Here is a 26,993-nt window from a genome sequence, read left to right on the forward strand (position 1 = left end):
GTTGGATGACGTGAAATGACATTACACATCTTTTCTTACCACCTCCTTTGGAAAGAACAGGCTCATGACTGATGTCGACTGAGTAGAGTGCCAGTGATAGAAAAACTCAGTGATCTCCAACATGTTTTAAAAAAACCTTTAATACAAAATACTATTTTACAAAATATAACTGCAACAGTTACAGTAGTTTTACTGTAAAGACCAGTTACTGAGGTGGGGACAGTCCATGTCCTCCGCCTCCATCATCATCATCTCTTTTACTATCCCGAGTCCAGTACGGCAGAAATACTGTTAAAGAACAAACAATAGTGATGCCTGAAGAGGATCCAGGTCAGAGTTTCTGAAGGAAGCGGAGCACCAGGTCTCTCAGCGTTGTACGCAGTGGTTCATTGTTGTCACAAACAATGTGTGTCCCGTCCTCTTCCAGCTGAATCAGTGTGTCCTCTGCCTGCAGGTGCAGAATGTGTCCGTCCGCTGTCTCCTCCACTTTGACCTCTGTGATACCGTGCTGCAGGGAAGAAGATATGCAAATTTATGCAAAATAAGTATGTGATATTTTCTGTAAAAAAGGAAGGATAAATTGTCCCTAGAGTTTGATAATTTAAAGTTAGATTTATAGTTATTGTTGGGGCATGCACATGCTTTTGAATCCAATCTAAAATGTCATTATAGCGGTTTTTATGGTTGTTTTAAATCAGCTAAAATCCCTGCCCTCTGCTGTAAAAAAACTACTAATCCCAACACGGTTATGCATGAGGAGATTGTAATATCAGATGGGAGGAGATTCAAGGCTGCAGTCGTCTCCTTTGGGAGTGCTAAACACAACGAATGAGGGAGCAAGAGGACAAAGTATAAAAAATATTAACTGCTGGCTGCTATAAATCTAACACTGAGGTTCCCAAAGATGTTTGCAGATTTCACACCTTCTGCAATGTGACCAGGAAAGCTTCCAGGGGCACAGCTCCACTCAGCAGGGGTTTAGGAGCCAGCACCACTGGTGGCTCCTCCATCACTCGTTTCCTCTTCTTGCTGGGGGGCACTGGAGGGGGTTTGGGCACCGACTGGCAACAAAAAGAGAAGAGAAAAACTTTTTTTTTTAACTTCATGGATTTTTGTAAATACATACTTTGTTAATACATTTCAAAAAAGTTGGGACAGGAGGAACAAAAGACTGGGGAAGTTATGAAACACTCAAAAAACACCTGTTAATTGGTTAATAACCTGTCCCAACTTGGGTGGGAAAGGAGCTTCTTCAAAAGGCTCAGCAGTTCACACGCTTCAGTTGAAGTTTCAACACACACACAAAACTGTATGAACAAATAATCCAACATTTTTCAAATCACAACAGCAAGGAACTCAGATGCAGAGATTTCTCCAGATTGTCTGAATCTTTAAATCCCTAAGGAGCCAGGGGGCCATTGGATGGCTGTGACCTTGTCCTTGTGACTCACTGCGTAAAAAACTAACATGATTAAATAAAAGGACATTACTACATGGGATTAGGAACACACACAAAACCGTCACTGGTAACGCTTTATAATAAGCTCCTTAATAACCATTGATTAACAAGTAATAAGGCATAGTCGCTTTAGATCCGGTAGTTGCAAAAAGCATAGTTAACTTATAATAGATGAGCAATAAAGTATATTTTAATATCAATAAGCAAACAAAATAAGATTAATAAAGGCATGGCAAAGACATAATGGGTGGGTCATGGGTGTTTGTAATGCCATTATTAACACTTATATAAGCTTATAAACACACAATATGTTAATAAGCATCTTGTAAGGACTTACAAGGGCCTTATTACTTGTTAATTAATGGTTATTACAAGGACCTTAATAGCGTTTTTTTTAAAGCGTTACCCCGTCACTTAACACAGTTTGTCACTGCATCTACTAATGCAAGTTAAGACAACTTCTCTGGGCCCAAAGCCAGCATCAGTGATGGTGTGTGTGGGGTGTTGGTGCCCATGGCACCATGGGTAGCTGTCACATCTGTGAAAGCACAATTTATGTAGAGTGAGGACTAGACTGTCCTGCCTGCAGTTCAGATCTGTCTCCCATTTAAGATGTGTGGCTCATTATGAAGCACAAAATATGACAACAGAGACCACAGACTGTTGAGCAAATGAAGTCATACATCAAACAGTTTCAGAACTTCAACCATTAGTGTCGTCAGTCCCATAACACTTACTGAGAAAGAAAAGGTGATGTAACATAGGGCTGGGCAATATATCCATATAAAAATATATCGATATATTTTAAATGTGATATGGAGTTAGATCACATCGTACATATCGATATAGTTCAATTTTTTCTCTCTTTATATACAAATGCTGCCATTGTCATAGTTCTTTTGTAATGTTAGTTATTATTTTCTCATATAAATATATTTATTTCAGAAAAAGATTGACCTATTTTATCATAGGCTATTTTTATTTAATTATTTTTATTTAAATGTGCACTTAGATTTTTTTTTTTTTTTTTTTTTTTTAAAGGTACTCCTGTTATACAGTATTTATGTTAACTTAAATAAATGGTTTCAATAAAACTACTTTAGTACTTGGCTGTGACTGAACATTTGCAATAAAAATATTGGGATATATATATTGTATATCGATATTCAGCCTAAATATATCAGGATATGACTTTTGGTCCATATCACCCTGCTCTAAAACATAGTAGTAAACAGTAAAGTTTATCAGTTTGAACATTAAGTACATTATATTTCTACAGTTAGAGAGTGATCACAGTGTTTTTTTTTATTGAAGTCATAGACAGCGGCCCAACTTTATTGAAATCACAATTATACCTACACAAACTCAGAAGACTCACCTGTAGTGTGTGCTTATTGTCCTTGGAGTGCAGCACTGCAGACACGGTTGCCAGGGAAACACCAGGTTTAATCTCAGAGGGCACCAGGGAGTTGGCCAGCTATGAAGACAAGAATCAGACGTGAAAATTGGCCACCTGCTTCCATAATATAGATCAATCTTTAATTCTGAAAGGTTTGCAATCACCATATGTCATCGTCTCCTACCAACACATGAGAGAATTTCAAATATGCCCTCACCATCTGCTTCCAAAAGGATTGCTCTTTTATTCAACGTTGTCAACCGAGTCTGTTAGGTCCCTTTTAAGCCGACAAGTTGAAGAAGAATATATTCATAGCCACATGAGTTCAAGCCGCTGTGATGAGACTCACCTCAGGCAGGATGTAGACGCGCTCATAGCGGCGTCTGAAGGGCAGGTTGAGCACAGAGCAGCGTCTGTAGGGCATGGGAGGGGGCTGCAGCTCCAGCATCAGGTCAGAGCGGTGGGACTGGCTCAGTGGAGGCTGGGTGTACTGCTCTGGACACACCACATGGAGGGGCTGCAGGGAGGATGATACTGTTAGTCCCCAAAGTGGCTATTCATTGTAGTTACAGCATTTATTCAAACTTGACCTCATTGTATAAAATGACCTGTTGTGACCTCTAGGACAGGGATTCCCAAAGTGTGGGGGTGCACGGGCTGCCCTAGGGGGTGCGCGAGATGAAAAATGTAATGGCGGTCTGATAATTACACAATTACATTTTTTTCCCCCACACACAATAATGACGCGTTATTAAAAATTTCCTTTGTAAAATGTAAAATTAAAAACTAATATTAATTAATAAATGCAGGCTATTCAAAATGCACTTCATCTTAAAATGAAGCGTAGAAGTTATCTTCTTTCATTTTTCCAGCCTGTGTTATGATGACGGGTTGTTTAGCTCCACCCTCATTTAACTTGCTGTAATTTTTGTTCTACGCGGCTCAAAATATTATAACATTTTCCCCAACTTATGTGCTTTGTGCCTCTGATCCTGAGCCTGTCATCATCTTCTTTGCTCTTAAAAGTGGAAGCTTGTGCATAACTTTGTTGCATTATATTGAAACTGTGTTTCAGATTAATTCAACTGCGAGAGCTCATTGTTGTGATGGTGATTATTTTACTATATGTGTGTTCAGGTCATTTGAGCATGATTAAACATGCCGCCTTTAATATGGCTATAAAAAAGCTTATTGCATTTTTTTTTTTGAAGGTGTGGGGGATTGGGGCTGCATCAACCCGGCTGAGACATTGAAGGGGGTGCAAGGCTTAAAAAATTTGGGAACCGCTGCTCTAGGATAACGACAGCCTCATGAACCTTTACGACCACAAACTAGAGGCCGCGAGGTTATCCTAGGTATACGGACAATAAGGGGCATTCTCAGCAGTTTACAGAACAAAAATGCTCATCATCCAATCGCAGGAAGTTGCAATTCTTAAAGAAATCACCAAAATCTTTTTAAACCAAATCACAGCATGGATTTTTCTATGGTGTACCTCAAGATCTCCGTTGTCTTAATGTGGTATTTTAGACATATTTTTTATCACTTCTTGAGTGGTCAAAAATAAGCACCAAATCTTTCCAACAAATGATATCAACTGAAAAAATTGCTGCAAATTGGACTTCATAAACTCCTATTGTGATTTTCTAAGCCTGGATACACTTTGACAATTTAAATAATTTCATTTATTGATTTATATTTCAGATTCCTGGAACAACTTGACGCACAGTGCTGAGCTGCATCTCCAATTAATCTTCAGGTTCCAGCTTTCCAACTATGTTCACTCCTTTATGTGGCATTTACTGCTGACCTGCTATCGCCCCCTGAATTCTACTGTCCTCCACCTCTACTCCTTTTAAAAAAAGGGGGCAAAATTGTGAAGAGGTGGAGGGGAGATTTCATTATTTAATTAATTGTCAGTACAGGTTATGTGGTTTCTGCAGCTTAATTTGATCATTACTAAAGGCTGGTATTGGCCTTGGTTCATTTTCAAAGTCAAAGTGAGGATTACTAATTATCTGACAAACTGAATTGTGTCTATTCATAGCAACCATTTATTCATTTTATGTCCCACCAGTCCACTGTATCTACTGAGGCCATTTGGTTGACTAAATGAGGAGTTTTGACAAGATGACATGAGACAAGAATAGTAAACTAAATGGCAGGCATTAAACCATCATGTTGCCTCTGCAGGACTGTTGTTTTCCCTCCTGCTCTGCCCTGCATGCTGATCTGATATTGTTATGTTATCTTGTTTGTGCCTGCCTGTTAGCTTGTAAAATTGTTTCCATTCCCCTGTTTCACCCACAGGACCTCTACTCAGTGATTATTTGCTTGTTGCACAGTTCTCCTCTTACCCACTGTTGCGTGTAAAGAAAAAACCCATGAGGCAGCCATTTCTGAGCTACACAATCAGGATATTTTTCGAGTCATTATCTCACTCCATTTGCCAATTCTGAAACTCATCTTTAAAAACAAGACTCCCTATCTAAACTCCCTGCTCATGTAGGTGCTTCTGCTTATTTCCTGGATAGAGGAGAAAGTGCTAACAGCACATTTGTCATATTTATGAATTGGTTGGTAATATGGTTGTGCCATATTGTATCGTTAACGATAATATCGGTATATTTTTTTTATGGTTAAAAAAAATGCATATTATGATATTGTCAATGTTCCTACTTCTTGATGTAGTGGCATAAGGTTGAGTGTGTCACCAGTCAGTCAAGCTTTCAAAATAAGAGCACAGTGTGTTAAGAGAATCCACCACAGAATTTACAAGAAGACTGTAAAAATAAGATAGCTTAAATAAAACATACAAGAACCTTTGTTCTCATTTACAAAATGTTATTAAAATATGCCCCCAGAACCCCTAAATGGTTATTTTTATTATAAATATAAAATTATATTATTATTAAGAGTCAAGAGTATTTTTTTGTATTTGGCAACTGTTGAGATTTGCACTTCAAATTACATTTTAGATTTGTATTTATTTATACAGTCATCTTTTCGATATCTTTTTAAGTATTTCCTAATATCATCTAGAATATCGTTATCGCAAAAATAGCCTGCAATATCGTGATATTCTTTTAGAGGCATATCGCCCAGCCCTAGTTGGTAACATGACAAACAAGTGCTTACTGTACCTGGACTTCCTTCAGCAGCTTTGACACTTGGTGGAAGTTGAGGCGTGTGTCGATGGGACAGTAAACACACTTCATGGCCAGGGGCTGGTAAGGAGCCAAAGCATCCAGGTAAGAGAAGTCTGGCTCTGGAGGTGTGAAAGAAAAAGATTTTACTTAATATTTACTGACTGACATTCTTTTTGATTCATGCCGACTCTGTGATATGGGATTGCTTGTAATAAAGCTGCTGGTTTACCAGTAAAGATGATGGTGTTGAGGCTGGATTTGCCCCACAGCTCCATGAAGTGAACCACGTCCCCGAAGCGCAGAGAGGGGTGCCCGGTGAACACCACACAGGGCTGACGGAACTCACTGCTGAAGTCTCCGTGGATGCTGGGGTAGTGCTTCAACTTGTTGGTTTGGATCAGCTGAAAGAACAACACATGCATTATTAGAAAGGTGTCTATTAGGAATGGGAATAAGTAATCAATGATGGTTGAATTTGGTCGATCACATGGAATTTTTAATCAATCTGTGTATTTTTTTATTTTACTTTTATCTCTGACTACGTATCAGTACTCACTAAACTGAAACACGACCGGGCTTTCAGTTCTGCGGCTGTACGTCAATAAGCCAATGAGCTGAGAGTTAAGTTGGATAGAGCTACAGTTTGCAAACTGAAAATTTGCAATAACAATTATAAAACACGAAAATGTGTTTATTACACATACACCCTGAAGATTTTCCAGTAAATTCGAAGAAACGCAAACTAATCAATTTCTGTTTGTCGCAAGCTAAGCGTGTAATTGCTTTGACCATTGTTGTTATTTATTTAATTAATTAATTTTAATTATGTATACTTTCTTTATTATTATGATTGTGTATTATTGTTTTATTATTATTTATTTATTTCCTCCCCATTTTATAATGTATTGTTTTTATTTTATTTATATATTAATATGATTTAATTTATTATTATTATTATTATTATTATTAATAATAATTATTGATTAATAAAAAAATTTATTTTTTGTGTCCGTTGTTATGTTCATGTGTATTACTTTTTGGGAAAAAACTCAATAAATAAAGTTTTGAAAAAAAAAACAATTATAAAACACACCGAAATACAATAGTATTAATTTGAGCAAAACTAGCTTACTGTATCAAACCTTGCTGGCATGAATAAACACAAACACAAAACACACTTATATATGCAAGATTACTGTGAAAACTAACTCATGCCTCTTCGGGGGCTAAATCATAAAACATTGAACTCCTTTTTTATCTCCTTTACAGTAAAATCTCACCTGAGTTAATTTTACGATCGACAGGATCAAGTCTCTTTTCGTCCTTTCAAAACAAAAGCGTCCGTTATTAAAACAGGCTTTTGCATAGCACTGTGAATATATATCATTTATTTTACTTGTGTGCATGCAGCGATTAATCGATTAATTGATCCATAACATTATTGATGCTCAAGTTGGTAGGTTTCTTCCAAACGCCCATCCCTAATGTCTATATTATCATTCGCTAAAGACATCCATAAAAACACTGGAACCTGAACTAGAACAATCTCCATAAATTAATATGCATATAAATGATGAATCTGTCAGCAACGGGACAGATTTTGGTATCAGGAGCATGATATCTGTTTGTATCCTGAGTAGTATTGACCATGGATTGTGTAACATAGGGACATAGTCTGCGTAATGGATGATGGTGATTTTAGGATTAGCTGGGAGATAGGCCACCCATAAGTCCTCTTAACTCTCAGCTAATCCAAAAATGGGCAAAGTTGGTGGAGCTGAGGCATTTTAAATGAAGCCTGGTTTCTGAAATATGCCATCTGTGATGACAGCCACCTGTCACTCAAAGTGACCTGCTCTCAATTATGCATAACTTAATGAATACATTTAAATAAAACAGATTAGATGTATAAAAGTTCACTCCCTGGGAAGTTAGCAACAAAGAGAGTTTTTGTACCAGGCTATAAACTGTTCATTTCTACTTACTTAACTGTAAAGTTGTTGTTGTTTTTAACATGGGGGTCCATGGGGATGGACTCCCTTTTGCAGCCAAACCAGGAAGTGCCTTAAGCTGCATTCTACCTAAAATCCCAGCGGGGACGCTGACGTCGGCTGAAAAAGCATTTCTGTCCATTCATTTCAATACAAATTGAGAAAACTTCTCACTTGATATAAATCAAGTGAGAAGTTTTCTCAGTTTACCTCAGAATTTTTTTAGGACAACACTATCTTCTCAAACTAGTAGAAATCTTCAACACAATTAGATTTTTATAGTGTAAATAATGACCTCATTTGATGTTAATAGTTCAAATAATGTCCCCATTTATAAGAAAATAGGAGATAAAGAATCGTATGATTTGGGGCGTGGCTACCTTTGATTGACAGGTCATTAACAGGGCGAGCTGTCATCATGAGCATAGACTGTATGATCAGAAGAGAAGAAAGCAATGCGTATCCAGCATAGACATAATAAAGATTGTTATATTTATTATGTCTATGGTATACAGCCATGAACTTGTTTGTCATTGTCCGTATTTCCGTCCGGTTTCGTCCCATAGCTTCAACCCTCTCACATTGTATTTTCACTTAATGACAGTTTATTGGAACATTTGGTTGATTAAAAATGTCTTGTTCAGTGTTTGGTTGGACTAATAGACACTCCAAGGAGTCACTGAACTTATACATTCAGAAAAATACTGATGTAGGGAGATTTATGATGCCTCTTTGTGTGTAGTGTTTATAGTGAATACTGTCATGTTGTACTGCTGTCAGATAACTGCATAGGATTTGAGAAGTCTTCTCGAGTGGCTGGCAGGGTCATTCCAGGGCACATTTGCTCGCAGAAAATTAGGATTTCCAACTATTCACAATTGTGTGGCATTATTTTTGACTGATAGGAGAAACAGCAGTAGAACTCACCTCTGCATGAGGGAATGGAGGCTCTGGAAGATACACCTTTGTTTGCTTGTTGTGGCAAAGCCTAGAGAGAAAATAATAAGAGTAAATAAATATGATAAAAATATCCCAGAATGATCCTGGAGACAATCACAAGGTGGCTGAGAACAGTATCAGGTGAACACAACCTTCAGCAGCCTTAGCCAATCAGCACTGCTGTGAATAAGCATGGTTTACAATTTGTTTCTGTCTTGACATGCCTTTAAGATTACAGTAAAATCAAGTGAAAGCATGGCTGATCCACCAAAATGACAACAGCTTTGTCTACTGCAATGCACCATTTTGTCAGATAATTATAATCAGTAGACACTGTGCTGCTGCAGCCAACAACAGACACTAATCAACCCTAATACTGGCTGTTGCATCTGCACTGTTTTGAATGAATAATGAACCAGTCATTTGGCACTGCATTTTGTTTAGAGCTTCATTTTTTCTCTTTTTTCCCCCATGTATTTTGTTAGAAAACAAGAAGCAAGCTTTGACAAACAGTACACCTGTCACTATACGTTGGTCTCCATCATATTTGTATAATTCTATTTTCTTTCATTGCTGGTTTCCTGTAAGATACTGCACAATAACAGAATTTCTGAAATAGTGACGAACAGCTCCTCACCACTCAGCAAAGATCTGAGAGAACTCTAGCGAGCTGTTGGCGACAGGGGAGATGAAGTAGAAGGGTGTGGTCCCCAGGTTGGCGCTCTCGATGAACTGGTACAAACACTCCAGCAGGTCATAGATCACTCCTGATGAGTAGCACGGCACCAGCACATTGCCTCCTGCTCGAATCGTCATGGCTACAGGCAAGGATGAATAATAAGGATGAATTAAAATACTCAGAACTCCTGGAAATAATTTAACATTGTCTTGTACATTTGACCCTACCAAGGTTGCTGCAGAATTCTCCCAGCATGCCGTCTGGGTTGGCAGTGGGCATCTGGGTGAGGCCTGTCAGAATCAGAACGTCACTGTTCTTAAGGGAGCTTTGGTCCATCGGCTGGGAGAAGAGAAGAAGAGATAAGTTACATTATGAAGAGACTCCAGTGTTACAGTGAGATTATCACGGTAACACTGTAGACCCATTTTCCCGTAAAGATTTGCTCAAAATAGTGGCTGTAAGCACAGAGGGAATTTTAAAAAATCGACAAAAACAACTGAAGTCCAATAGGAGGGTTTGATTATCTTGTTATCTTATATTACATATTTGATGATTTCCTCAGGCCCTCAGAATCTGTATGTAACAGGACAAGATTTTTGATTTTGGTTGTAGTCTGAGTAGTATTGACCAATCACGTTTGAGCAGGCTTTGGTTGAATGCAGGAAAACAGTCTGTCTGGAAATGAGCAAATGAGCTGCAACGCTTGGGCCAAAATGCAATCTTGGAACCCATTACCTATCATCAGATGAAGTTTTAACTCTTTATTAGCTTTTTTTAAAAAATATCTGCCTTCATATGCAAATATCTGTGTATAGAGATAAATTGAAATGTAATCTGGACCTAAAACAACTAGAAAAAGTATCAGACTGTAAATAATGACCAACGCACAGAAGAGGAGATCTTGACTTAGGTACCCCGACACCTGAAAAATGGGCCATTATCCCCAGAGGCTAAATCACTGATAGACAAATAGCCGATAGGTTCTGAGATTGCATTAGGCCTCTTAAGTCTGTTACCAATAGTAGATTCCTGCAACGCATTCCATTAGCTGCAGTTTCAGGCCTCATTTTTCAGGACGGCGCACCTAATGAATTGGACAACAGGATTTCCAGGCCCATCATTTTAAAGGTTTATTCCACCCAAATACTACTTTGTCTAACTTCTTATAATTTTAACAGTTTATACCACGCAGATACTACCACTACTAATTCATCTTGATTGCTGCTACTTGCTAGCCTGGCTAACACCAGACAAATCTCAAATGAGATTTGGTCTGGCAACCAGCCATTCATTTCTCCGTAGAGGAGGTGTGGTTTATGATCCTCCTGAGCCGTTTATTGGGCGCTTAGAATGTCTATCAGAAGCATCTGTAGGTAGCTCTTAGCCAATCAGATCAGTTATACCAGATGACGTAGTAGAGCAACAGAAATGGATGTTTGTTGTGTGTGTGTCTGTGAGAGATTGTTGCTTGCTGCTTTGCTTCTCTAGTTCTCGCTTTCTGCAAGATTTATTTTCACGCTTTATTCCCCCTCATGTCATTCAGCCACACACATCCACTGATTTTATGAGCAATAAACAAGCTGCTGCGGGTCTCTTGGCGGCTCTGCTGTCCCCCGGCTCGTAGCGAGATCACCGGCGAGACCGGCGGCTCGTAGCGCCGCTAATCACCGCCGCTACCGGTAATCTCGCTACGAGCCGGGGGACAGCGGAGCCACCGAGAGACCTTTCGCCTTTCAACTTTCGCTCTAAACTATTTAAAACACCATCTAGAGCTAAAGAGAGTTTCGTGTCTGCAGCAGCCATGTTGTATCCGTAAGAAAACTAGAAGCTTCCAAGTGCCGAGCAGTACGCGTTATCGTCTTGCCGTCCCTCCCCGCTCTGTGATTGGATCCCTAAAACAGGGCTAAGAAACTGCCTTGGTTGCCAGACCGCCTGGAGGTTCGAAATTAAATTTGAGCGTGCAATGGGTATACCCAGGCTAGCTACTTGCAGTAATAATCATCATAAAGAAAACACATCGGGTGAAGTTTGGCAATCGTGACATAGGTCCCTTTCGTCTTAAAAGGCAAGGAAAATGGATCTTATTCTTAAACAAAATAGTCTACTCACATTTCGGATATTTAACAATAATTTTGCTTTGCAATTCAGGACACCATCATAATTTTTAGCGTCAATTCATCAAGCCTCAATTCAACATAACTCACAGTTGTCTGTCCTCCATATTTTCTGGAGAAATGCAGCCGTTTATCATATTCTTGCAGTAGTTATCCTCCTAACTAGGTGGTGCAGTTGTGAAAAAAGGAGAGTCTGAAACTGCAGCTCTCTGGTATTGCAGGAGTCCCTTAGTCCCCGTCACACCTACCTGTGGATGTGTGGTGAGGAGAGATGAACCCGACACATAGGAAACTTTCTCATGATGAGACTGGATGATCCAGTTAGAGCTACCCAATGAGTAACCAGAGCTCAACGGGGAGACCTGTACAGCTCCAAACAACTCCTGGAGACAGAAAGAAGATGATACGATAAGAACAGAAAAATACAGCAAAACAGAATGAGGACAGATGGTTAATTTAGATGAGGAGCATAATAATTCATCTTTACCACTTTCTGTGAATAACCCACAAGCTGCACTTTGCTGAGGGCAGAGTTGACTTCCTGCATGCTGTAGCTTCGTTTCCACGTCCACACATCTACTGCATCCTTCAGCGGCCCAGGGAGCATTCTTATGTATGAAATTATAGAAAAATCATATTTCATTATGTTAAATGCTTCTGTTGAAATGTCACTGAAAGTAATTGAAAATGCACGATAAAAGGTGCAAATTAAAACCAAAGCAAGACCAGATGAACAGAGACTAATAAACAGGCAAATATTAGGTAGAAGCTAGGATGAGTATTGTGTTTTTTATGTCAACATTTTATTTTTAAATAAAAAAGTATTTTCAAATGTGAAATTGTACATTTCTAAATAGTATTTTTTTCCACAACTTCCCACAGATAATATTCTTTCTGTATGTTTTTCACAACAGTTTTCCTACCTTTGCATTTCCTTATTTTTCCAGCAGGTGGCAGACTGGGCTTTGGGAACTCTCTCCATGAAGTTCACCAGTTCCTCCATCAGCAGTCTGTGGAAAATAAGCACAAGAATCAGCATTTCTTAAACATCAGCTAATGTCTTTTGGTTCACTTCGCAACTTAAGCTATGACATAACACATTATTCTTCAAACACAAAATTAAATTCAAACCTAAGAATCCACAACCGACTGGCGGCTTTGAAGGGCATGCTTTCTTCTTTTTTTTTTTAAATGGCCAAAATCTTTTTTTTCTCTTTTTTTTTTTAAATCACCAAAACTACAGTATTTATCTTAGCCAGAAACTGTAAAAGCAGAAAATATTGTCAGATTTTCACATTTCCAACAGTCCTAACCAAACCATGTGTGACCAATGCTTCGGTCAGGAAAATTACCAAATACATATATAAGATAGAGATATTTTACCCAAACACTTGATTCTATAGTTCTCATTTAAAATGTTCCCAAAAAAGAAACCATTTGCACTCATCAGATCCTGTATAAAATGTTAAATTCTGTGCTCATCAACGTAACTGGGAAACCACAAATGACTCAACAAAAACCAACAGGCACATGACAAAAAGTTAGTGCAACAACTAAACTGTTTAAACAAAGCAGAGAGGAAAGGACAAGAGAAGCTGAATAAATGTAAATAGCCCAACATGTATATTGTGTCATCATATATTTTTTTCCCCAATATTGGTAACACTTCTTCCAATTGTTGGAACATAAATGATCAAAGAATGAAGGAGAATGATTTATGGCATTATATCAGTGTTAGATTTCACAAAGACATATTTAAAATTTCTCGCTACTTTTGACGATTTTACTGTTTCTATACATGTCCTTAAATGCTTTTGGGTGTAGAGGGTTAAACCCATAAACATGTATATTTTCCTTTGCATTAACATATAAAACAATATGATAAAGTTAAATTCATTGTATCTCCTTACCTTCCAATCTGCAGGGTGGGTTCGGTGGCATAAACTGTTCCAGTAAAGCCTGTGTTTTCAGTGATATAGGGCAGGGCCATCATACAGTGGTAGTTTGAGATCAGGATGACATCAATCGTAGATAGATCCAGCAGTTCTCTCTGTGGACAATATCAATGGGAAATATGGTTTATTTAGACTAAAAATGTATTATTACATACATAGGGCACTTATTGTAACCTGCACTTGATTCAGTAGATTGTGGAGGTAATGTTAACTGTGGCAATAGCACAGTCATGAAGAGTAAATAGAAAAAAGTCTGAGCGGGTACCTGATTCTGATCACAACTAAAATACACAGACTATTCTTTTAGTCTTCTGCATTATATTAACAATTCCATTTTAAGCATTTCACTGTGTGTGTGTGTGTGTGTGTGTGTGTGTGTGTGTGTGTGTGTGTGTATTGAGTCTACCTCAGGGAGACAGAACTCTGGTTGTGAGTCCACAAACACTCTCCCAGCACATTCCTTCAGCTCCTGGAAAGATGGAAAGAAATAGTTTGTTTTCAAAAACTTTAGGTTATCTACCAAAACAAAAATCAAACACAAGTTGGAGTTTTATACAGTTTTAAATGCAGAAAAAAACAGATAAAGCTTCTCATACCTTCTCTAAGTTTATTGTTCCATCCTTAGAGACCCAACCAGGTAGCTTGGAGAGCCTTGCGCTGAAAAAATAAATAAAAATAAAGAATTATTTAGTAGTCTACCACCCATAAATGAATGAATGAATGCAGGCATTACTGTTGATGCCACTGACTCACCTGTGCACGAGAGGAAGGGGCAGGAAGTTAAGGACAGATGTGGTGTCCAGCCCACAGTCCAGCATGATAGTGGTGGATTTGAATTTGAGGACATTGCAAGGCAATGTGGGATGACCAGACAGACAATACTGAGGAAAGGGAGGAAAGCAATAACAGACACACGTGGAAACAACATCACTGTGTAAACAATAACACAATAAAGTTACATGACAGAGATAATAGAAGCAAGATAAACATCCTGTTTACTACATACATGAAGACAGACAACAGTAACGGTTTATCATTGTAAGAAAAAAATGCTCCTTTCACAACAGATGGACTGTGTCAGTATCTCACTCTCACTGGGGACAGCACGAACTAAATCGTTTACATAGCCTAGCATACACTGTATGGTTAACACACCAACAGGGATGCTAGCTGCTAAGCTAACAGAGTAGCTATAAACGTAGCTGAATGAACGAATTAGATACGCATTACTACCGTCAGTTAGGGTTGACTTGGCCACTTTTATCATGCAAACAGAAAACTGGTAACTTACCAATTTCATGTTTACTAGGATAAATTAGCTAAATGTAGCCGGCTTCGCTAGCACTGCATCCTTCTACAGTGTCTTATTTGTTTCTATGGCTGTTGCCCTCTACTGCCCTCTACAGGGGCGGGGTGTTTTTTGATAAAAAGCTTACACAGGTTAGTCAAATATTGAACAAACACAGCGCGTACGCGTTTGTTCGAAACTACCATGAAAAAAGTATTGAGCCTCGCAACATAATAAAAATATCAACCAGTATCGATAATTATTGTCAACAAATGCACGTGCCCACTAGCCGCAGGGCTGTCAATCACATTGGCTGGCTTTAATGCTGCGTTCGATAGCAGTCGGCCACAGCAAACTGATGTTTGTTTGGATGTCTTTCGAGCATTTAAAAATTATTCTGGGGAAGTACATCAGCTACCTGGTACAACATACAGTTAAATGGTTGTGTCCTCTCTGGGTCCAAATATAGGGTGGAATTTTGGTTTGCTAATACTAAGAGAAACGCTATAATTAAATCGTATCAATTTCCTGGATATAATAAAAATAAGTGCAGTATTACACCTTATAGACTAATGTAGTTTAAATATGGGAAAAACTATAATATTTTGTCCACTTTTACTGTGCTTTTTCGTCCCTACTACACTCACACAAACTCTTTAATTGACAGAGTGGGAGTGCAAATACCACTACAAAGTAATCCTACACTTTTAATAGAAAAATGCTAAATCAAACGACACATAACAGACATAAATGTTGAAGATAAAGTGACTGTTTTCCACCTATTTCCGACCTACTCGGGCTGCTTGGATCCTACCCGAATTCCCGAGTGGGAATCCCGAGTTCAAGAGCCGTCCTATTGCACTTTTCCGACTCGGAGGTTGGATCTATCCGAGTTCCGAATGCAATCGAACGCAGCATAACCAGAGCCTTATGTAGATCAGTTCACCCAATCTGTGGAGGGACTTTGAAACACCTACAGAAATATGCCTATACTGTATTTATGATGATATATGAACTTGGTGGTCAGCTCTTAACACATTAGTTGTATCCGGGTTTTTTAAAGTTTATATAGGAGAATATTTTAGCAGCCAGAGGCGGGGCGACTGCTACGTTACGGCGAAGTAACACTGTTTATTCAGGGCTCTGGTTTAGCTCCGCCTGTGCTAGTAGCGGCAGGCTAACACCAACAACCAACGAACTGTCAAACCACTCCCGAGTGACTCATACCGGTTCATTTATCTAGATAAACTCTATTTAGTTACGTGGTAATGTTGCGAAACTGATGTAGTAACGTTGGCACCCAGCTACTTCTGTATCTCCGGTAGGTCTCGTTTATTGTCGAATAGTTATATTACTATTTTTGTGGCTAACGGCTAACGAAAATATACCAAGGTTGTCGCTTTTGAAACTACTGAGGTCGATGTTATCTCATGGAGGACTTGTACAGGTATTAGTCAAGAGGATATACAAGTGGGTAAGGACAGGTACGGGTTGAAATGAGACTTTTTTATTTTTTAGTGTTAATACACTTATTTCTACAGCTGTAGATAGCTGGGAACACAAGATGTGAACTTTGACACGCACCCAGTTACGATTGTTGAATTTAGTTACACATTCAAATGATTAATATAACTTGGTCTTTTTTTTCTGTCTCCGTTTGTTAAAACGAAAGTGTAGCGTTGCTCTTGCTAGTTATCTTGACGATAGGGGCATACACAAGAGTAATGTCAACAATAAACTACTTAATGTCTCATACATTACCGTAAAACATGAAGGTAAAACATTCAACCTAATCATTAAAAAAAGAAGAGAATGAACATTTAGCATTATGATACTGTTCAATAATAGGTTACAAATTGGAGCTGTACTCATAATCCGCTGACTTTTAAAATTCACTGCCAGAAATCAGAATCAGCAGTTGGCTATGCAGAAATAGTCACAGTGACTGTTATTTTTTTTGTCAAGTCATGTCTCATCATGACTGTCACCCCTTACAGGTCATATGCCTTTCTCACCTCAGACATAGTAGAAAAGCACAACAAGTGTCTCTTTATTTGACAGACCAGAGGAGGTACACACTCGGTTTCTTCGCCATGGGAAACACCTGCAGCAATCATCTTGGGATCCCTCCAGCCAAGGGCCCTAATGCTGTGGGATGCACTGACTTCATGATGGACCATACTGTAAAGGTAAAGCAGAGAGGCACAGAGGATATGTTGACTTTTTGTGTGTAAATGGCTCCTATCAAAGAAGTAAATACAAGTAAAGTGGCACTGTATTTATTGCATGTTACGGTGTTAGCTGTTTCAGTCAAACCGATGCAGCTTGTTTCACAAGTTTAAAAGAGGCTAGTATACCTGCCCCTTGTGCAATATAGCAAAGATGATGAACACTTAGGGTGAGAAGCTTCCAACTTTTGAACAGTGAAAGGATTTTGGTAGTCATAATGTACTGGATTTTAGATAATAGTGCACTTTATGCACTCAACATAGCAAGTGTAAGTACAGAAGTACTTGAATTGAAACACAGCAATTGTCTGTGGAAAAAAAAATCGAAAATATAATCACACATGCTTTGGGAACAAGACATTTTTGACATACAGTTAATCACTTGCTCATTGCTGTCTATTTAACAGGGCACATTCTTCCGGCTCTACTATCCTTGTCAAGAGACTGAAAATGGCGAAAAACCAGACTGGGTACCATGCAAGGAGTATTTTAATGGTCTGGCAGACTTCATGAAAATCAACAGGAGTCTCAGTGAAAGGATTTTCAACCACCTCTTTGGTAATTATACTTCAAATAATAATAATAACAACGGGTCGAATGCTTGGCCTCTGGTATTGTTGCTTTCTTGAGAACTTCTTATCCAAAAACCTTCACAGCTCCCTGACCCTGCACGTCCTTGGGTAACCAGAAATAAGACTGCCAAATGTGAATGGTTCTTGAGAAAGTTAAAGGACGGACATACCATGGATGTACAAAGAGAACTAGATAAGTGCTGGAAGCAGGGCCCCATTTATTCCAATGAAAGTTGCTTAGTGGTGCAGTGTCCTCACCCGATCTGTACCAGAAACCAAATTCCTTTAGGTCTTCTCTCTTGACCAATGGGCTATCCTAACTCCAACAATTCGATGGAAAAACCAGGTTACAGCTACAGATTGGGCAGTGAGATCCTTGAAGCAAAAAGTTCACCATGTGTGTGGCCCATAGGGCAGCACACTGAGTGTTTCCTTTGACCCCACCCCCCAAAAATAACCTGGGATTCTGCTATTAGCAAATTTAAAAAAACTTGTAAACTAATGATTTAAATAAGTGCTATTTAAGTGTTTGTATCACCCCCAAAGAAATATCCACTTTCACAATATAAGTTTATGGAAAAAAATAAAAATATTCTGGGGCTCAGAAGTTGTAATTACATGTTTGGCCACTATGTCAAGTTTGCACAGCCCAGCACATTTCAAATGTGTGGTTTTCTTAATGCACGCGGTTTAAAGTTGTCTTTCCTGAATCATGCTAGCTCAGTGGTGCTTTAAGTTTTGATGACAGAGTGCGTTGAAAGTGAAAGTACTGAAATGGTGTGTGTTCAAGCTGAGCGCGAGGCAAATATTATCACTTGGTGTGATTACATACAAAGTCAAAGCAAAGGTGTGAGTAGATGCAAAATGTGTGACTGGTGCTATATTGTAAAAGCCTTTCAGCTTTGAGATTCTCCTGCACTGCATAGCTCAAATTGATCCAAGCTCCATTCATAAAACAAGCATTTTAAAAGTGGTTTGCTTTTCATCCTACAGACAGACGGACCTGACAAAGCATGACTCCAAACTTTTTACATATCCGCATCATGTTATCGTTTTTTTCGTCAAATTTATATCCATTTACTGCAATGAAATCAAAGCTAAATCTGTTTATTTTGGGTAAATACTGCTATAGTAGTAGCAGCAGTCAGCATCTCTAATCAAACCAAAATGTTTATGTGCCACCATTAGCCCACTGGGGACATTTTCAGCAACTATGTACAAGTATGTACAATTTTTCCATGTGTTTTGGACATTTGAATTAAACCTTTTTTTTTACAGTGTTTGAACCAGCTTAGAACCATGCTTGCACCAAATACTTTTTCTGTGCTTTTTGTCAAAGTTGTGTGATTGTTGCACATCAACCTGCACTTTCAACTGCATCATAAAGCAACAGTAACAATGAAAGCAGAAATGGTGTCCACCACAATTATAAATAACCCAACTCTGATAAGTTTCAATTTCGCAAGTGAAAATTAATGTTCCCACAGTATGAGAACTAGTTGGACATCTACAACACGACAGCATGCTTTGGGACTTGTAAAACCTGTAAAATTGTGGTTTATAAAGCTTCTGTTTCATTACTTGTCTCTTCCAGGGTCCTTTAAGATTCCAGCCTACTTGAATGCTCCATTTAAATCCAATGAAAAATGTCCTGTGGTTATCTTCTCCCATGGCCTCGGAGCTTTTAGGTATAGACAGTCAGTTTTAACACTCCTCCATTATTCACTCACAAATTCTACTTCTTACATATCAGATGGTATTAACGGTGTAATTGACATCTCCTTGGTGTATTCTAGGACTTTGTATTCAGCTATATGTGCAGAACTGGCCTCTCAGGGCTTCATTGTGGCGTCTGTGGAACACAGGTAATGTTTATTTTTTTTATTTGTATTTTTTTACTTTTTATTTATTTCAACACATACAAGTTCAACTTCAACTTGGAAGATGCATATATGATAATATTTGTTTAAAATTATATTTCTTTCATGTCTGTGGAGATGATTTATATAATACAAAAAGCTATGTAACATGTACAAATATACATGTTCTCCTATTATTATTATTATTATTATTATTATTATTATAGAGAATTAAATGTGCAACATTTGTAGTATTGACCAAGCAGCATTTTAAATAAATACATAAATAAATAAATAAATAAATAAATGGGAAAAAAAAGACAAGTGCAATAGGAATCAAACCCCAAAAATGAAGAAGAAAAAAACTGTAATAATAATAACAATACTACTAATAATAATAATAATAATGTAAATATGGATCACAGGAATTTGTCATTTTCTTTTAAAATAAATTAGTGATATTTATGGTGATTTATTTAATTAAATCAGGAAGTAAACACAGCACGCAAATCAGAGTTGGGGGACAGCAGTTATTCAAACAGACCTAATGTAAACTGTCATGTATAGACTCTTTAGGTATTTGAACTATATTGTATATTGTACTACATAACTGTAAAATGTACACTGACCATTTGAATCTCAGGACACGTGTCAGTTGGAGGAAATTCTAGTTGATTGTTAGCCAAGCAAACAAAAACAGGGCCGTCTCTTCTGCATGCGGCTGTCTGTTTATCTGTGGAGTAGGAGTGGAAAGGGTGTGCAGACAATAGTACGAACCAGCTCATCACATTTCTTTTCAGTATAGAGACAAGGGGACCGTATGGAGATGAACATAATGGCGACAGATAGTCTGTCACTCATGTGGGTTAAAGTGGTATTCCACTGATTTTAGCTGCCGGTTACAGGCTAAAGCCACAGAAAAGGCATGTGACAGTGCTGTGACCTAGTTCATAGCTGTGACATGAGACAGACAGAGAGCGTGCTGCATTGATGGCCAGAGGCCAGCCAGCCACTGGTGTTTTTTGTTTGGTCTGCCACCAAAAACAAACCGGAACAATTATAAAGAATTATAAAAGGAGATACTACAGGTTGAAACTTCCCCTGTTGATAACTTACATTAAGGGAATTCATTTTTGTATTACAAGGTTTCAGAAATGTTATGTTTAAATATGCAGATTACCTTAATTGATAATAATACATAGTTGGCTTGGTGCATCCCTAAATAAAATGTTATATAAATAGGAAGGATTTTTTTTTTTTTTTAATTTAAATTTACTTCTTCTGTTATGTAAAGCCTCTTTGAGTGTTCAGAAAAGCGCTATATAAAACCAATGTATTATTATTATTGTTATTATTATATGAGAAAAGCCCTCTGTAAACACCTTCAGAATACAGATTACAGACAGGAATGAAACTGTAAAATCTAGTGTATGTAAGTGAAATGAGATTTCTGCCTCAAAGTAGCTAGAAAAAACTAATTTTGAGGAATAAAATCTACAGATACAAATCAGAAAGTGTAGCTATATTTTTGATGTTTTGTTTTCTACCAGAGAAAGAAGACATGTTTGGCGAGTTAGTGTGAGAAAAAACAACATCACATGATTCTTTTATCAGATTATTGATGTGCACCCTCTGATTCACTTTAGACAGGATGTGCTGTTAAAACCCAATGTTTCCTGGTAACACCAAGAAAGTTATATTCATCTCAAGGGCTGCAGTTAATATAAATTTTCATAAGTTATATAAGTGATGTTTTCAGTTAGCTTTTTTTAAACAGTCAAAAACATTAACAAATTAGAATAACAGTCAAATCTGACAAAGGAAAATGGCAAGCTCTCACATTTGAGAAGCTGGAAGCAGACATAAACAAGACTAAAAGACTAAGACTGTTTCTTTTCCACGCAGAGACGAGTCAGCCTCAGCTACGTTTTATTTTCGTGAGAAGACTGAGTCAGAGAAGAACAAGAATGTGACTAAAACATCTGCCCCTGCCCAAGACAACTTGGTGAAAGAGTGGATGTACTACAGAAGTCTGCAGCACGGAGAGAGTGAATTCCCCCTCAGAAATAAACAGGTAATCAGTGGAAACGGCAGCATACATCATTAGACCATTGTATTCTTCAATTTCTTGTTGATTTTAATGCCTGGTACAACTAAAGGTGCATTTGTTTGGACAAATATAACGATAACAAGAAAAATTGCTCATAAGAGTTTAATTTAAGAGCTGATATCTAGACATTTAACATGGTTTTCTTCACTATAACCAAAATAATTATGAAGAAAACCATGGAAAATGACTAGATATCAGCTCTTAAATTAAACTCTTATGAGATATTTTTGTTGTTATCATTATATGTGTCCAAGCAAATTATACCAGGCATTAAAATAAACAAGAAATTTGAGAAAACAAGGGTGTGTAATCATTTTTTCCATGACTGTTTATGTGTCAACGGTTACTGTATGCAAAGGTATAGGTGGAGTCTTAATTCCTCTTTTATACAACGTGTGTTCAGCTGGATTGCGCAACATGAACTTTACACTCAGTAACCAATATGCATGATGACTTATGTTCAACTCAAACCACATCCTGGTTTCTTCACTCTCTGATCTGATCTGATATGTTTCACATTTAAACTCTTATTTTCCCGTTTCATTCATGCTGCCTTTATTGTTTTTAAATACTGCACTTTATTATATTGACTGTGCTTTTATTGATGTGACATTGTGGCAATATTTAGTGCACTTTTCCTTTTCTCCTAACTTGTGTGAATGGTTTGTGTCGCTCCCAGGTGAAACAGAGAGCAGATGAATGCATCCTGGCTCTGGATAAACTCTTCGAAATCAACTCAGGGATACCAGTGGAAAATGTTTTGCAAACACAGTTCGACTGGACGACGTTGGAGGTGACCTACTCGTGAACTTTGATCTAGTTTTAAGAGATTGTTGAGTTTATTTTGAAATGAAAACCATCCAACAAGGCAGCAGCACACAATATTTAATGACAAGACAGGATAAGACAGGAACAAAAACTAGCCATGGTAATACAAGCCGATCAACAGGAAACAATGGGAAAATAGGATTGTTTTTCTGTTGTTCTTTATTAAAGTAGATACGATTTACTATGTTGAAGTTCTCTTATTTTAATGTGTAGTTCTTTGCTCTACAGGAAATTCACTAAAAAGACACACAGAAATGGAAAAAATGTAACAACGTCTAAAGAATCAGTGTAATCATATCTAATTATTTAAGGTGCACAACACACCACTAACCTTTTGTAAAACTCTAAAAAATATCAATATTCAACTACTACAGCTAAAAAAGTAAGGTTGAAAATATTTTAAATTACTGTTTTTAAATGCAATAAAGTAACTTTTTAGGTATCCAAGCATTCAGTTTTTCCTCGAAAGGCGACCTCTGAGAAAACTTCCAACATGGTAACTACTTTGGACATTATCACAAACGGAGAGCGGTGTGTTGATATGACATATTCTTATAAAATGGTTAAAGTCTTTTCACTGTAACTATTATAGTATTATTAGTAATACTTTGATAGTGATAACCTTTTGAGTAGTTGTAGTTTTGTTTTATTCAAGTAACATTTGGGATAAAGGAAAAATGGAGGTAAATTGGGGTCTTCAGTTGGTCCCAAGCCGTCTGAACTTTTCTTTTTTTCCTTTTTAATAACTTTAATGAACAAATATTTTCGTGTGCTGGATGGAATGAAACACTCTTAGCAGCGTCCAAAACAAAAAACAATATAATATATAAAAATAGCCTACAGGTGTGGACTGACTATTATTATTATTATTATTATTATTATTATTAATAATAATAATAATAATAATAATAATAAACATTTCTTGTACATGGTCATCCCTATATTGCTTTGAATTATAAGTAATCTTCTAAACAAAGTCTGCACTCTAAGTAGACTCTGGACTTCCGTAGCATGTCCACTTTAGGGCCCTTGTGGATAGACTGATCAGCTGTGTGATGGGAAAGAAAATATAGAATATAACCAAGACAGTAAACATTTTATGGTTCTAATGACTCATAATTTATTTGCTCTTGTCTCCTGTCTACCAGAACTCCATGGATCTGTGCAGGATAGCAGCAGTGGGGCATTCCTTTGGAGGAGCAACTGTTGTTGAAGCTCTGTGCAAAGAGGTCAAATTCAAGTATGTGACTTCCAGGTTTCCTTCATTACCATATGTCCTTGTTTAAGAGAAGCAGGGATATAATACAACATAGGAATTATGTTATTATGCCTCTATGCCAGCACAGCTATGGCCACAGGCATTATGTTTTTGGGGTTGTCCTTATGTCAATGCCATTTTCACGCACACGATATCTCAGAACCGCTTCAAGGGAATTTCTTTTAGTTTGACATGCATTTAATTTGAACTCCATGATGATAATTAGATTTTCATTGTTAAATGTCAAGGCCTCTGTGATCTAATTTCAGTCCCATTCACAGAAACATCCACAAGGATTTTTTTTTTTCAAATTTGGCAGGAACATCCACTTGGACTCAAGGATGCACTGATCAGATTTTGGTGGTCAACATGACCTCACTTCTGTCCCATTCTTGATAATGATCAGGAACACCTTGAAGTATTTTTCTAAAATTTGGCAGAAATGTCCACTTGGACTCAAGGATGAATTTATTACATTTTGGTAGCTAAAAGGTCACTGTGACCTCAGGTGTGGTCCATTCCCGTCAACATTGTATCTAAGGAATTGCCTGGAGGGAGATTCTTTAAAATTTGTCCCTTAGACTCAAGGATGAACTGATACAATTTTTTGAGGTATATCCAAATTTAGCAACAAATTTTTAGACTTTGTAGCATCTTTGCAGAAATATCAATATGTGAAGCATTGTCTACTTTGATGGATGTAAACAGTTACTCGGCTGGTTTGGGGAGGCATACAACTATGAGGCATTAATTCTACTTTACATGACACATTTACAGTATTTGCAATAACCTTCCCATGAAACTCAACTCTCTTCACTCAGGTGTGGCGTAGCTCTGGATGCCTGGATGTTCCCTTTAGATGACGAGATCTTCCCCCGGGTGAAACAACCCATCTTCTTCATCAACTCAGAGAAGTTTCAGTGGGCGGGAAACATCAGTCGCATGAAGAAGCTGGACTCAGCCGTCATTCAGAGGAAAATGATCACGATCAGGTATAACGCAAGAACTGATGTTGGAACTTGTGGATTCTTTAAAAATGTGATGTTTCTTGACATTGTCGTGATGTTTCTTTATCAGAGGAACAGTCCACCAGAGTTTCCCAGACTTCACCTTCCTGACGGGCAACTGGATCGGCAAGCTGATGAAGCTGAAGGGAGAGATCGACCCAGAGATCGCCATAGACCTCTCCAACAAAGCAACACTAGCCTTTCTGCAACGCCATCTTGGTAAGAGCAAGAAAGCACTCACAATCCCTGCCAGTCATTTGTTAAAGCAGAGATGCACATGTTTAATTTGTGGACTTTGCAGGTCTACAGAAGAACTTTAATCAGTGGGACCCTCTGATCGATGGGCAAGACGAAAACCTCATTCAAGGAACTAATGTTACTGTGCTGCAGTCTGCCATCTGAAGCTGCAGAATGTACCTGGGACTTCCTGGCCGTCAGCAGAATGACTTCACCTCGTGCATGGGAGTCTGGGAAATTCCCAAAATGCCAAGCCAAGCCTACTTGGCATTTCAAATGCACTGAGGATAACATTTTGGAGTAGTTTATAGACAGAAGACAATCTCTACCTCATCAGCAGGAAGGATTTGTTTTTCTTGAAGGATAAAACACCCACTCATCGTACCAGTGTTTGTTCATGAGGCCTGAATGTTGCTCAACTCTTTTCACTGTTAGTGAAATCTTCACTTTTACCAGCAATTTTATCAATGAGTGTATATAAACTGAGATAATATTATTTCACACAAGTACTGTATGTCTCTTTGGATGTATGACCTTCCAACAGAGACAGGCTACGCTATGATTGCAGTGTGATTATGGAATAAGATATGAGAATAGTATTCAACCAATGGGCTGGGGATGGAAATTGAAGAAAAAAAAGTTGGAATAAGGACTTCTATGATCTTAGAAAAATGATTAACATAGCCAGGGTATCAAACTTAATGTATCCACCCTGATTATACAGAGTGCAGATCAATCCGTATCATCAAAAGCTCACAAACACTAAAAGGTTGCATAAAGAAACCATGTGCCTTAACTTACAGTTGTGTTCATACTGGCTCAATGTAACGGCCTTCTACTTTTATACACTTACCGTCTAAAGTATCTGCCATAACACAAATCCAATAAATCTGGTTTGTATATACAAATATGTCGTTTGCCAACTTTTTAAGTGGTGTTATCTTCCATATGTGCTAACTTTCATGTCTTTGGGTTGTATACATCCATCCGCCTGTTGCCTGAACACTGTCTCAGGAACACCTGCAGGGAATTTCTACAAATTTGGCGCAAACCTCAACTTGGACTCAAGGATGAACTGATGAGGTTTTGGTGGTCAAAGGTCACGGTCCCTGAACTCTGTCCCATTCTTATGAAAGTGATATTTCACGAATAACTTAAGTGAATTTCTTCAAATTTGGCACAAATGTCTACTTGTACTCATTGATTAACTAGAATTAGATTTTGGAGGTCAAAGGTCAAGGCCACCTCACAAAATACATTTTTTTGAGCACAACTTAATTCATGTGCCAAGTATAACGTTAAACAATTTATTTCACTGTGACATAATCTGCAAAAACACATTTCCGGCCATTGAGGAAAAACTAAGCAACAGAATGAGAGATCGTGACCATATTTTACATGTGGTTAGATATTAAATATGTGGCAGATGATTCTGTGTGAAGCATTAGCAACATCTGCTGTCAGTACAGATGTGTGTGGATGTAAACTGTAACTTGGCTGGTTGAATGAGGCATAAAACTAACAGTTAATTCAAGTTTAGAGCCTGTAACACTGTGACCAGGCTCTAATCTCTCTGAAACCCAAGTTTTGGATGAATGTGCTTGTAGAAAGCAATAAAGAACTGTTAGATGTCATTAGGTCAGTGTGAGGGCTGAAAACTTTTGCTGCTATATTTAAAAGGCATTTTCACAAAGCATATCATTTTCATCCCAAACAACTACCAGCAATTTATTTTTTCTTTTTAAGGATTAGTGTTTTTCTTTTTAATATTAGTGTATTATTTGGCGGGATATTTTGGTTCTTAAAAACTGGCTGCTGTCAGACCAAACCTGCAGAAGGTCCAGCTTATTGAGCTTACCACACACATAATTTTAAATAGTAATTGTTTGCTTTTAGATTCATAATGCATGTTAAAATATTA

The 26,993-nt window shown here is 37.8% G+C and overlaps 2 protein-coding genes across 7 annotated transcripts; one reads left to right on the forward strand and one right to left on the reverse strand.

Moving 5' to 3' along the window:
- Nucleotides 1-122: 122 nt before the first annotated feature.
- ints9 (integrator complex subunit 9) lies at nucleotides 123-17,012 on the reverse strand. Of its 3 annotated transcripts, none has more exons than XM_059356504.1 (17): nucleotides 16,989-17,012; nucleotides 14,439-14,566; nucleotides 14,282-14,342; nucleotides 14,092-14,154; nucleotides 13,641-13,780; nucleotides 12,654-12,740; nucleotides 12,218-12,338; nucleotides 11,979-12,113; nucleotides 9,844-9,955; nucleotides 9,575-9,755; nucleotides 8,926-8,986; nucleotides 6,237-6,408; nucleotides 6,002-6,126; nucleotides 3,208-3,375; nucleotides 2,838-2,936; nucleotides 924-1,061; nucleotides 123-508 (listed from the first exon to the last, which is right to left on the reverse strand). In XM_059356504.1, the coding sequence occupies exons 1-17, from the start codon at nucleotides 16,995-16,997 to the stop codon at nucleotides 332-334; spliced, it is 1,977 nt and encodes a 658-aa protein (XP_059212487.1). In that variant the 5' UTR covers nucleotides 16,998-17,012; the 3' UTR covers nucleotides 123-331. The 3 variants fall into 3 exon arrangements, with proteins under 3 accessions (XP_059212487.1, XP_059212488.1, XP_059212486.1); XM_059356505.1 differs by lacking the exon at nucleotides 16,989-17,012 and adding an exon at nucleotides 15,768-15,790; XM_059356503.1 differs by lacking the exon at nucleotides 16,989-17,012 and adding an exon at nucleotides 14,977-15,209.
- Nucleotides 15,915-26,795, forward strand: pla2g7 (phospholipase A2, group VII (platelet-activating factor acetylhydrolase, plasma)). Of its 4 annotated transcripts, XM_059356508.1 has the most exons (12): nucleotides 15,915-16,294; nucleotides 16,366-16,457; nucleotides 17,035-17,162; nucleotides 17,609-17,759; nucleotides 19,368-19,461; nucleotides 19,570-19,638; nucleotides 21,538-21,706; nucleotides 22,422-22,535; nucleotides 23,719-23,810; nucleotides 24,650-24,820; nucleotides 24,906-25,054; nucleotides 25,137-26,795. In XM_059356508.1, the coding sequence occupies exons 2-12, from the start codon at nucleotides 16,394-16,396 to the stop codon at nucleotides 25,235-25,237; spliced, it is 1,302 nt and encodes a 433-aa protein (XP_059212491.1). In that variant the 5' UTR covers nucleotides 15,915-16,294; nucleotides 16,366-16,393; the 3' UTR covers nucleotides 25,238-26,795. The 4 variants fall into 4 exon arrangements, with proteins under 4 accessions (XP_059212491.1, XP_059212489.1, XP_059212492.1 ...); XM_059356506.1 differs by having other exon boundaries at nucleotides 15,915-16,457; XM_059356509.1 differs by lacking the exon at nucleotides 16,366-16,457 and having other exon boundaries at nucleotides 15,917-16,294.
- Nucleotides 26,796-26,993: the final 198 nt, after the last annotated feature.

This window comes from Centropristis striata, chromosome 18 (genome assembly GCF_030273125.1).
Source record: "Centropristis striata isolate RG_2023a ecotype Rhode Island chromosome 18, C.striata_1.0, whole genome shotgun sequence".
Taxonomy (NCBI): Eukaryota; Metazoa; Chordata; class Actinopteri; order Perciformes; family Serranidae; genus Centropristis; species Centropristis striata.